This window comes from Bactrocera dorsalis, chromosome 1 (assembly GCF_023373825.1).
Source record: "Bactrocera dorsalis isolate Fly_Bdor chromosome 1, ASM2337382v1, whole genome shotgun sequence".
Classification (NCBI taxonomy): Eukaryota; Metazoa; Arthropoda; class Insecta; order Diptera; family Tephritidae; genus Bactrocera; species Bactrocera dorsalis.
Window position 1 is genome coordinate 13099698 of NC_064303.1, and position 13999 is coordinate 13113696.

Consider the following 13999-nt stretch of genomic DNA (forward strand, 5'->3'; position numbering starts at 1 on the left):
TCCACACACACAAATACACCCATATACATCACAACACAAGCGATCACAAGGCGCTCGTGCAATTTAAGTGCACATAAGGAGGAGCTTAACGCGCTGCCGTAAGCGTCCTCAGTAGATCGCGTGAGTGCGCGTGCGCTTGAGTATGTGTGTGTGTGTAATCATATGCAACACACACACATACACACATATATGTAAAGTATGCATGTCAAAGATCAAATTCATAGTATTTAAAGAAACAGCAAATGACAACAGCCAGGCAGTTAACAACAACAACAAAACCAACAAATATAAAGCTTTTCTGCTAGTGTAATTCAGAATACTGAATTAATTGCCGTGCAGGTAGACTCATTGCGAGTGTCGTTGTTGCATTTGAACGTGTGTTCACCTGATAATTATAGGTAATTATTTCAGTTGGTTTTTTATTCATTTACTTGCTCTTTTTTTTTAATTTTCAAACTTACTTCAAGTGTGTTTTGTTTTTTTCTTCTTTCCGTTCCTGTTGATTGCGTATTTGCATGGATATCAATGCTTTTGTTTGTATCTCTACGCTTGTTTATTAGAATTTCAAAATAAAATACAGACTAGTAAATAATTTGATTTCTAATATGATTGAAAGTGGCAAGTCTTGTAATAAAACTGCCGCAACCCAATTAAATGTTAATACAATGTAAAGATTGTATAATTTCAGGCATATGTACTTATGTACATAGATACAAATGTGCATATAGTATAAGTATGTATGTATACAGTAGTATGGGAGTGTATGTAGTAGAAGACTTTTCTACGAGTTTGGAAAATGTGTTATGGAAAATTGCTAACTGATGAAAAAAAATTTCCGAAGTTAAAAAAAAAATATACAAAAAAAAAATTTAATATTAAATAAAAAAAATCATTTTTTTAATAATAATTTGCTAACTTCGGAAAAAATTTTATTTAAATAAAAAATAAATTTTAATAATAAAAATAAAATATAAAAAATTTAATATTAAAAAAAATTTAATATAATAAAAAATTAATGTAAAAAAAATGGTTGTAGCTTATAGAAAGTTATTAGTTATTCTGATGAAAAAAAATTTCGAACTTAAAAAAAAATTATTAAAAAAAAATTTTAATATTAAATAAAAAGATATTTTTTTTAAATAATAATTTGCTAACTGATGAAAATAATTTTATTTAAATAAAAAATAAATTTTAATAATAAAAATAAAATATAAAAAATTTTAGATAATAAAAAATTTATGTAAAAAATGGTTGTAGCGGGTATTAATGATGAAAAAATTTTCGAACTTAAAAAAATATTTTTCTTAATTAAATAAAAAAAAATGATTTTTAATTAAAAAGTAATAATTTGCTAACTGATGTAAAAAAATAATAAAAAAAAGAGTTGTAGCTATTGAAAATTAATAATTTAAAAAATTTTCGAAATTAAAAAAATTAATTTTTAAATTAAAAAGTAATAATTTGCTAACTGATGTAAAAAACATAAAAAAGAAATGGTGTTTAGGGAAAATTAATAACTAAAAAAAACAAAAATATAAAAAAATATATTTTAATTAAATAAAAATATATAGTTTTTATTTATAAAAAAAAAATTAATTACGTAAATAAAAATTTAATTAAATAAAAAAGCTATTTTTTTATTATTGTATATAAAATAGGAAACATATATTTTACCAACATTTCTAACTAAATAAAATAAAATTTAATTAAAAATAAAAAAAATTTAAAAAGAAATATTATAGAAAAGAAACAAAAATAAAATAAATAAAAATAAATTTAATAAAAATTCCAACAAAAAAACTAAAAATAAAAACTATGTAACACTTAACTCAAGAAAAACGCATAATGCATTTACATAAATATAACAAACAAATGAAAAAAATAAATAAATAAATTTAAATATAACTATTTTAACTAACTACAAAAAAAAATCCAAAATTTAAATAAATAATAAATCTAAAAATTATAAAAAATTAATAAAAAAAAAATAAAAAAAGAATATATGACAATCTAATAAATCAAAAAAATAGATAAATAAAAAATTTTATTTAATTTAATTTACAAACTTCAAATAAAACAAAATCGCAAAAAAAGAAAACAAAAGATTAAAAAAACACATTTTCCTAAATTCCATTAAATGCCCAAAAAAATTGTTTATCTAACTTCCGCATCGGCGGTCATTTCGCGTGCGCGCCCTTAATAATTTCGTTTTAAAATATAAACATACAATTATATTAAAATGTGACAATAGCTGACCTTAAACATAATTTAAATTATATGTGAGCGCGACATGCAATTATGAAAATATGTGAGCTCATTAATGGCATTTATGTGCGTTTTAGCAAATTAGTATTTAAAAGCAAAAAAAAAATACAAAAAAATATATTAAGTAAATGCAGAACATTACTAAAATGTTGATTTACGCGCGTGCTGCTAATTTTTCATAAAAAAAGAAACAGTTTTTTTAAATGTTTTTAATGTGTCTGTGCACCTCAGACGACATCAATAACCTTTTAATTTATACACTTTACTGCTTATTTATGTATACATACATATATACTACATGCATATATTTTTGCACGAAAAAGAAAATAAAAATAAAAAAGAAGCACTAGGTAGAAGTAGAGCGCACCGAATAGGCCTATATCACCTGTTGATTTGTTTTTGCAAAGCACCTAATACATATTTCTATTGCATATTTTGTTGTCAAAATTACTTCAATATTATAGTAAACATTTAATTTTTTAAATTCTGTAGAACTCTCATATTTTTACGAGCAGTTTTTCTTTCATTTGCTAGAAGTATACTCGAAACCCCTGACATAACCCCTATTTGAAAGCATGTTTAAGCCTTGTGACTTTCAAAAAATCGATTTTTTTGTTACATATCGATTGTAAATATATTTTAAAACATTCTCCGAAAATTTAAAGTTATTCGGTATAATAATCTTGTAAATATTAGCGTATTTGTTAAAATCTTCTATATTAGTGTAATCAGCTCCGAAAACTTTGTACGACATTTTCTCGAAACGCTGTATTCAGAGATAATAATAAATATCTTTGCTTTCACCAATTTTCGATATTATTTAAAGAAATTAGTCCTACAGAACTCATAGTCTCAAAGAATTGTGAATCGAGACTGTTAGATAAAATTGAATTGATCCTTTGTACTGAGATCAGGGAAAGATTTTATGAGATTAACTGACCCTTGCTGGAGTATACTCAATATTAAGTGTAATATCAATATGAATTTTGCCTGATGGGATTCTCTTATACTTCTGGCACCGACGGCTTGAAAATGTCGGAGGGAATTGGTGCAGAAGTCACAGGACCACGCACGAAATTTCCCATAACTATGGGAATGAACTGGCTGATGAGCTTGCCCGCTCCACAGCATCCACCAACATGGTAGGAACCGAACCTTTCATTACGGTTATACAAGTACTTGGTCCCCATACCATAAAGAAGCTGATCCGCAAGGATGAAGGAGTGTGCATGGAGAAAATTAGCAACAACTCCAAGGCATGTGGCATGCCAAGTTTCTAATGTGTGGTTATAATCTTAAAAGATTTAAATATGAAATCAACCTCACAAGGGAAAAACTCAGGCTACTTGTCGCTTTCTAGCCTGGCCATTGTAAGCTCAAGAAGCACTTATACAATACAACATGGGTCTAGACTGCCGGTTCTGCGACATGTAGCCTGAAACTCCAGAACCCCTACTAATTGACTGCACAGTAGTCTGTAGATGCAGGATATAGGCCCTTGGATCCATGCTCCTGAATAGGGATTACATTGTCTCATTAGCACCTAGCAGTATATTAGAATTTATCAATATGCTGGGACTAAGTGAGTAGTTGTGTGCTATTTTATAAACCCCCCAATGGAAACCTTCGTCCCGATTGGCAAAAAACTGATATAGTCGATTTTCACAAGCTTCTCTTCTGCCTGCTTCTCACCAGTAAGACCATTCGCCATACATATGAAAGGAACAGGTAGTAACCACTTGGTTTCAGACTCGTAAAATAAGGTGGATACAAAAGATTCCAAACCAAGCTCCAGGAGCTTTAGATAAGTCACTATCGAGGAATGTGGGCTCGGATTGTTCTGTTGGAAATAAATGGCTCTCTTAATGGACAAAGTTAACGGCTTCAGACCATTGTACAGATTGTTTTATTTAATATTAGTGTCCTGAATAGAGTAATTGCTGGCTTTAAAGTGGTACCTCGGTTAAATTTTTTATGTTAGCTTCTTCAGTCTAATCTTCAAAATAATATGCTCTTGAGTGTTGATACAATATTACCATATTCGAAGCCTCCGAATCAGTCTGACTAGTTACGACGAGTTTGAAGCCACGTTTGAAAGATGGATGGTTCTTATTGGAAACCTTTTCATGTCGGAAAAGAGCTCGTTGAAATGTGTCACAATGCCTGTTAGCTATTAGAGAAATGTTCTTTTTGACCACTGACTGTTTCTTAATGGAAGATGACAGCTCTGGAGATAGAGAATGTCGAATTTTTGAATTATTTTAATGTTATTTTTGATGTAAGCCCTTGTCTCAGGCGGGGTCTATGACCACTGGCAGTTACTTAATGGAAGTCTGAAATTGTCTGGAGATAGATAATGCGTTTATAACCAACTATTTCATGCCTGAAATTGGAGCTCGGAGGATTACTTCCTACACACCGCATCAATTAATGGATTTGCTGAAAGAGCACTTCGGTGAGCAGATAATTTCATGCTTTCGGTCGGTCTGGCCACCAAGATCGTGTGATATCACACTGCAAGACTTTCTCCTGTGTGGATATGTAAAATCTAAAGTCTATGCGCACACTCCCGCTCGATTCAGGACTTCGTCAGTAGCAAAATGCTCGAACAAGTCATCGAAAATTGAACTCGAAGGATAGAGCATCTGAGACACCGCCGTGGCCAACATTTGAAAGAGATAATTTTTAAGAACTAAATGCCAAGAAATGTTCTTTCGAATGATATTAAACATCCCTTATTAAATTTCAAGTTTCTGTGTTTTTTCTTTAAAAAAAAAATAGTAAGGAACCTCGAAATGGATCACGCTTTAGAATTTGTCAGCACAAGATTGTACCAAACACCTTGACAAGGACACATCTACACGAGTATGCTCAAAGCTTTCTTCAATAAAACTTTGAAGAGGTCATGTCATATGAATTTTTATTTTATTTTGTATTTAAATTTTTTTATTGCTCCGTCGTTTCGCAATGCGTCAATGGAGAAAGCAGCGTTGCAATTAAACGTGAAATCATATCTTTTTTAATGACTTTTATGCCGACTTGTTTCAATGTAATACATTTATGGAAAAATTTTATTTGCTTATTTCAATTAAGTAGTAAGTAAGTAAGTATTTTATCAAGTTCTCGCACACGCACACATCCAGACTAAGTGCTCACTTAGTAGCATTTTACTTGCTTCCATTTGTAAACAATTTCGCTAATTAAAATTGGTGTACAATATGTGAGTGGCAGAAAATATAATTACAATGAAATTAAGAATAGTTAATATTTATATACACACAGACACACTTACATAACCATTTAGACATTAATGAAGAGTCTATATAGTATACATTTATATGCACGTGCACACTTAAGCCAAGTTGGAGATTTTAAATGTTGGAACAAATTATAAATACGTTTACAACAAATATTACAAGCACACGTATTTGTATGTATGATTGTGTTTGTTTTTAGCGCCAAGCAAATATCCGCAGTTTGAGGCACCCAGTGCAGTTCAAGGCGACTAGTTTAATTGCATTTAGCGGTCACTACTCCAACCGATAGCTATGTGCGCACAAGGATTGACAGATAAGATACAAAAAATATTTTTAGGAGATCTTTTTAATTGGAATTCTAAATGAGAGCCGAATTGAGTAATGTTATTTTCACTAATAAACAAGTGTTCTATACAATTACTTGATTTTGATTGACTAGTTTGTATGACAGCTATAAGCTATAGTGCTTCGATCTGAGCAATATGTGCGTAGATCATGGCTTTGTAGTGGAGAATAATTCATGCCAAATTTCGTAAAGACACCTCGACAAATGAAAAACCTATTCATACAAGAACTTGATTTCCATGGATCAGTTTGTAGGGCAGCTATAAGCTATAGTGGTCCGATCTGAACATTATTTACGGAGATCATAGCTTTGTCTTTGATAATAATTCATGCCAAATTTTGTCAAGATATCTTATCAAATAAAAAAGTTTTTCATACAAGGTCTTGATTTTCATCGATCAGTTTGTAGGGCAGCTTTACCATATGCATAATATACTACAGTTATCCGATATCGTCGTTCCCAAAAAATGAGCAGCTTCTTGGAGAATAAGTGGAGACAATTTCAGACCGTTGTCTCAACTATAGATTTTATTCCTTTTCGCAGAAGCCTTAATTCAAACTGTTAGTTTCCTTCTCTCAAGAAAATATTTCTCGAGCTATAGTTTAAGTAGTTAGGGCTTTTTAATAAATGTGTTTGGGAATATATTAAGGAGTTTTGGAAATTAGTTTTAACGAAAAGTTTTTATTGTAAGTCTTTACGTTCCCATAATGCTTATACTCGTATTATAATAGAATCTAAACCTACTCGAACGTCCGTTCGTCCTTTTTGTAATATCTTACTCACAAAACTATGTACGGCTCATCCTGGATAGGCACCTTTCATAAAAGCCGAATATCGAAGAGACAGCAAAAAAGGCATCGATTGCCCTATACTGCTGTAGAAGAGCCATTTGGCAAGAGGTGGGGTCTCTCACCGTAGTAGTAGTAGTCCTCTGGCTCTATGACACCATAATCAATATAATTATGTTCTCTGGAGTCTTTATATGGTGGATGGCTCTAGAAAAGACCACACTTGCAAAGAAATTCGAGAGCGTTCAACGGGCGGCGCTCTTCAGTATGAGTGGTGTGTTAAGGTCCACTCCAAATATGGCACTTAACGTCATTTTCAACATAGTGCCCGTAAACATGGCCAGAAGGTGTATAACTGCGAAAGTGGTTATTAGACTCAGATAAGCTGGGGTTTTAAAAGATCGCGCATTTCAACACTCGGATATCCACACACACTATGACTTCATACCTTACTTCATAGAGTCGCCAACCGAACTCTGGCGGCTCCTTCTCTGCATATATACCAACGAGGGAGCTAAAGGTGGGAAGAAGCCGTTGAAGGATATACTGTCCTTCTTTACGAATGGGTCAAAGCTTGTGGAGAAGGTTGGTGGAGGAATTTACTGTCAACAGAGGTCAGTTTAAAAACCCACTCTTTAAGGTAATTGGTCGGTGTTAACCCAATAAATGGTACATACAAGTAAAGAAGTAAGTAAGATTGGCCAATAACGTATAATTTTTCACTTGCCTTCAAGCATAGCTATAGATCACTTAATATAGAGTTAACCTAGCCACAGGTAATAATTATTTCAATAACCACTTCCGTTTGTTTTTCGAGTAAATAAATGTGTTTTTTTGTGACAGGTCCTTCACAGTAAGTGGTTATAATTTTTATAGTTCAATTCAGCTTTACGAAGTAATCCAAATCTTAATCTAATCTTGTTTATTTGCCAACCACGATGTTGAAAATGATTGGTGGTCTATTAAAGACCTATTTATATACTTTCATATGTACATAAGTAACAATTTGTTTTCGCTTAATGCACTCGCTGTTGGAGGGGCCATAAAACTTCTAGTCTATATTGGTAATCGTAAAACTTTATGGAAATTGCTTTCGAATTAAATTATTTAATGCATAAAGCATCCTCGCTTCGGCGCCACAAAAAACTGTATCGCCAGGGTATTTACTTAACAATAATGCTTAATCATGTCTAATAATAACTACTAGCTGTTTATTGGTTTATGTAATCTCGAAGTTATTGCGTTGACATATCTGGAGATGCGGGATCGGAGTATGATGGTAAAGGCTTTGAAGTGCCATTAAAAAATGAATAGGAATGAAATGGAAAAAGTGATGTAGATCGGGATCGTGATAACAATATTATTCGTATTCGTATTAGAAATAGTTAAATATAGTAAAATATCTTGAGATAGCGGGAAAGTGATGGAAAAAAATGGCACAATATGAAGCAGAGTAGGATTGGAAACTTCACATTGATGGCAGATAGAAACGTCTGCTGCTTTAAAACTCTAAATCTAACGTAGAAATTCCTATTAGAATCAATACCAGATTTTCGGAGCTTGTCCGCTAAACTGACACTATCAATCAGTCGTTTCTCAACATGCCTTAGTCAATCGGATCAAATCAAGATCGAATCGAATTTAAAGTACCGAAACCCAAATGAGCTTGATAAAGAACTAGAAAGTTCAGAAGGAAACTGATAAGAAATTCCTCCTTCTAATTTTGGCATTGGTCAACCGATAAATGGTTCATCTTTTAAGCCTTAAGACTTAGTTTCGGGACGAAATAATTATAAAGAGACGTTAGTAATAATCATAGACTTCTTGTTAACTCAGTGAATTTGACATCTCCATAATCCCGAAAACATACAAAGTCCCGTATTTTCGGGTCCAAAAATTATAAACTCATTTATGCAATAATCATAGATTTCTTATTAACTTGGTAAATTTTGAACTTTCTTTAATCCCGAAAGCAAAATCCCGTATTTTCGGGACAAAAACTTATAAACTGACATATATGTATGTATATATTTTTTTTAATACGGTAAATTTTGAATGTTTCGTAATCCCGAAAGCATAATCCCGTACTTTCGGAATCACAATTTTTTCGTTTCAAAGCACCTTAACACGGTAAATTTTGAATGTTTCGTAATCCCGAAATTGTAATCCCGTACTTTCGGGATCACACTTTTTCGTTTCAAAGCAACGATATTATAAACTTGAGTATTTAAACACTCTTTTATTGCAAGTCTACTACATAGTCATACGTATGATGTATTTGTGAATTTTTTAATTAATAAAATGGTTAATACAAAAAGTAGAAGTGCATAAAATTACACTAGTTCTATTAACTACTTAATTGGGGTTCAATCATTAACTTTTATTGGCTAACTATATTATTCCATATATTTTTTCAAACGCCACACATGCCACATATACTATACATATGTACATACATACTTGTATGTAAGTACGAGTATATATATGTATGTACGTGTTTGTGTACGAGTATGCGTATGTGTATTTGCATTTTATTTGTTCGTGGCGTATCAATGCGATTGCTGAAAAACTGTAAAATTATTGTTATTCATGATGGCAGAAAAACTAGTTGGTATTAGCAGTGTTGCTTTAAGGTTAATCGCATTTCAGGTGCAAACCAGCACACACACGTTCATGCATGCATAAATGCGCCGGTGTACATGAGCTGATATGCATGCGCTAAAATTTGCAACGGTATGTGTGCATTTGTACGAACTTTAATGGATATTTATACTGACTATATAAATAGTCTATTGATTAAACGGGTTAATTGTGCATATGTAAGTGCAGGTACTGTATTGTGTGTGTGTGTGTGCAATGAGATTGAGGTTTATCTTATCAGCGGAATGATTTTTTCAAACTCGCTGACATACATACATATATACGTGGATTTAAAAACACCACCTTGCATCTACATACATACATATGTAAGTACATATGAATGTGTGTTTATATGTAAGTATGTAGGTATATATGTATGCTTGTTTGGCGCCTGTACTTGCATTCGCACTTTTTGCCCACTATTCCGCTTTATTACGTACAATTTTCAATAATTACGCTGTTGTACTTGAAGATTTAGAAAAATCATAATTGCCCTCATCGCAACTTGCATTGGGCAGCGACGCCACCTCTTCGGCTCAGTCCGTGGCTGCTGTCATAAAATTTCACAAAAACAAGCAAGCATTAACAAAAACAAAACAGCGCGATAATTTAATTTTTAACTATTTATGACATTGCCATGGTTGTTATCGATATTATTTGCTTAATAATTGATTACCTGTTCCTATTTTTCGTGCAAATAGTGCCAAGTGCCATTGATAGTAAGTGGAAAACGTGAGCACATCGATACATACTTATGTATGCATATAGATATGTATATATATTTATTTTTGTGTTTGTAAAGAAGGTATGAAAACAGTTTGCGAAAACAAAAATTGCTAAGCTAATCCGTTTAACTTTAATTGAGTCATTAAATTATATTAATCTGGCACATACAAATATAGTATACGAGTAGTATAGTATATGAATGACCGTCAAAATTAGGAAAATATGATAACACATATGTACATACATTTGCATTCATACATGCATATCTACATACATACTTATACGTAAATACTAGTAGATGTTGAGTTTGCCTAAGTAAGAGTGTTTTAGGGGAATTATTAAAAATAATTATAAAAAAATTATTTTGAAACAAATTTGGAAAAGTTTCTTTTTTGGAAATCTAAATTTAAAAAAATATTAAAATAGGATTTTTATAAAAATTTATGGAAATTATTTTCGAAAAATTTTGTTTGATAATTTTAAAAAAAGATAAAAAATTTAAATAATAATATTAAAAAATTTTAAAATTATCAAAAATTGAGTTCAAAAAATTTTGAAATGTACACAAAATTTGGGGAATTTTAGAAATATTTTCGCTGTATTTTCCGTCATTACAATTTGTTTACATTAATTTTAAATTTTTACAAAAAAAAAATATAATTTAGAATTTAAGTTAATTAAATTTAGAATTTAAATAAAATTTTTCTACTAAAAAAAACCAGAAAGAAACGTTTTTTTTTTTAAGTTTATATATTTTTTATTAGTACTTCTCTAAATTTTTTTATTTAAAATAACACGACCAAAAAAAATATTTTTGTTAAAAATTTTTAATATTTGTTCAAAAGTTACTTTTTAAAGATTTTATTTATTTTTATTAAAATTTCACTAATTTTTTTAACTGAATTTGGCCAAATATTTTTTAAGTAAATATATTTTTAAGTCAATACCTTTTACATTTTATTTAAAAAAAAAGTTAAAATGCCTAGTAGCTAATTTCTTTTTTTTTTAATTATTATAGTCAGATTAAAAATAATAAGAATTAGTACAAAACTATTTTAAAACGACTCTAAAAAATTGTTAAAATCCAAATCCAATCACCAAAATTATCAAATTAAAAAAACTTAATTTTTTCAAATGTAGGCGCTTGACTATTACACATGTATATAATGTATTTTTTTTTTTTTTCAAAATACGCAATAACGCGATAGCACTAATTTGTTGCGTATTTTTGGTCGAGCTTCTCCCAAATTGTTGCCCCCCTGCACAACTAAGCAGCTGTTTAATTTATTTCAGAAGCTTTTAATGCTGTTGTGACGCTCGAAAGGTCATCGAGATCGGCGTTGAGTAGAATTGAGGCAATGCGGATGCCGGCAAGATTAGCAATACTAATAAAAGGTTATATTTTTTTTACAAAATTTAGAGAATATAATTTTTTTGCATGTCTGATGTGAAAATATATTCAAAGCACTCACTTTTCTTGCTAGAGAAATAAAAATTCTTTGGCAATATTGTTTGTTGCCTTTATGGTTTCTGTACGCTTATCACTCAGCTATGGTTTCTATGTGCTTCATTCTTATCAATATCTACAAAAATACATCTTATGCATACTTGTAATTTCGTTGTTTGAATGTTTTTGCAAAATAATACATTTCTTTATTTATAACAAATTGGGTACTTTTGAGTTGTAGATAACCGAACCCACTTATCTCAAGTACCTTGAGGATCATAAATGCAGTAATATGCATATAAATACATTCATAGTAAATAAATAAAAAATAGAAACAAAATTGCGATTTTTTTTTTTCATAAAAAAAAGAATGGCATTTCATACCTCAATTATTCTTACATCACCTTAAATTATTGTTTACAGAAGGTAAAATACCAGTTAGTTATGCGTCATACGAGTATGAGTAATTAGTATCGTGTATTCCTGTATAAAACGGTTAAGAAAATATACTTTTATTTTATAAATTTATTTATGTATTTATTATTATTATATATTTTTCCCCTGTTTATCAAACACCTATTAATAACATTGCGTATATAACACTTCAAAAAATTTATTGAGCAATTATTTATATAGCTATATATACTGCAATGTAAATGCTTAAACAACAGCTGGCAACACCAATCGACTACCACTGTGACTCTACACTTTTTACGTACAAAGAAGAAGCAGCAATAGTTGATTTTGTTTTCTGAGCTGAATTGTTTTCTTTTCTTCTGTTTTGTGAAATAAATTAATTTAATCAAAATGGCTTTAGCAGAAATAGCAGGCATTTCAAATGCTAAATACTTGCATAAAAAGAATAATCCAATGAATTTTGCTGAACAGGCGTACAACCTCAGCAATCCGTACTGCCTGTTGGCACCACCGGCTAACGGCGTAAGTACTTAAAACATGATTTGCAAAAATCTGTGAAATAAATATACTAACACATTTATTTTTCACAGCCTGTCGATATAAAAGCACTACATGCTGCTGGTGATAAAACTGGTATTAAAATTGATTATCATCACGGCACCACAACTTTGGGCTTCAAATATAAAGGTGGTGTCATCTTAGCCGTGGACTCGCGTGCGACAGGTGGACAATTTATCGGTTCACAGGAGATGAAAAAAATTGTCGAAATCAATAAATATTTATTGGGCACATTGGCTGGCGGTGCTGCCGATTGTGTTTACTGGGATCGTGTGCTCGCCAAGGAATGCCGTTTGCATGAGTTGCGGAATAGAAAACATATCTCAGTTGCTGCGGCTAGCAAAATAATGGCAAATATAGCGCACGAATACAAGGGCATGGGTTTGAGTATGGGCATGATGTTGGCTGGTTATGATGATAAAGGTGCCGGTCTATACTATGTCGATTCGGAAGGTTCACGTTCGTCGGGTAATGTATTTTCCGTTGGTAGTGGTTCTATATTTGCTTATGGTGTATTGGATTCGGGTTACAAGTACGAGTTAGAAGATGAGGAAGCGTACGATTTGGGACGTCGTGCTATTTATCATGCTACATTCAGGGATGCCTACTCTGGTGGTATTATACGTGTGTATCACTTGAAGGAGGATGGTTGGATCAAAATTTCCGAAGATGATTGTAAGGAGTTGCATTATAAATATAAAGATGAGAAAATGGAGTAATTTGTAATATATATTTGTGTTAGTGTAACTAGTGCACAAAACTATTGAAATACAGAATTAAAAGTTTTATAAATTGGAAAATTTGTGTTTAAATATTTTCAAAACGACAACAGCAATTGTATTGGCTTATTAAAATATGAAAGAAAGCGCTTTGCATATTATGTAAATTGGAATGGATCGGGTGTATAAAATTTTTTAAATTAGAAGCTTTAAAGCCTGAATTTTCCTAATTGTGGGTTATAAATCGTTTTAAAAGTTAGGCATAATTTTCTTAAAAAACCGCCGTTACGTACTGATATCTATAAAGTGGGGCTAAAATTTTATGTACAGCTGCTAAGCACTAAATATCTGTAGATCACTTTACGCTAAAAACGTGCTTTTCTATCAAAAATTCCTTTGCTATAAAATATCATTTTACCATAAAATTTTGCTTTCCTTTAAAACAAGAAATTAATTTCTTATAATATTGGTTCACCCTATACAATTTTATTTCCCATAATTTTTTTTACTTTCCTATAAAATTTTAAGTCGCTTTTAATAAAATTGTTTACTTTCTTTCTGATCTGCCTTAAATCTCTAGTGATCACGACACCTTTATAGCTCTTTTGCGTCACTTTGCTATACAATTGTGCTTTCCTATAAAAGTTTTTTTTACTACAAAACTCCACTTTGATATCATATTTCGCTTTACTGCAGAGTTTTACTTTCCTATAAACGTTTTTAAACCCCGTTTTTTAATAACAATTAATAAAATTAATTACTTTCTTTCCTATAAAATTTTATTTTGACATAGTATTTTCTTTCCTTTAAAATTTTTAAACTTTTTCATTCACGTT

General features: G+C 30.8%; 2 protein-coding genes across 7 annotated transcripts in view; one reads left to right on the forward strand and one right to left on the reverse strand.

Annotated features, from left to right (window-relative positions):
* Positions 1-13999, reverse strand: part of LOC115066707 (transcription factor HNF-4 homolog) — a 63423-nt gene that overhangs the window by 10120 nt on the left and 39304 nt on the right. The gene's annotated exons all lie outside the window — the stretch shown is intronic.
* On the forward strand, positions 12175-13230 carry LOC105233967 (proteasome subunit beta type-5). The gene is made up of 2 exons (XM_011216150.2): positions 12175-12408; positions 12477-13230. The coding sequence occupies exons 1-2, from the start codon at positions 12277-12279 to the stop codon at positions 13161-13163; spliced, it is 819 nt and encodes a 272-aa protein (XP_011214452.1). The 5' UTR covers positions 12175-12276; the 3' UTR covers positions 13164-13230.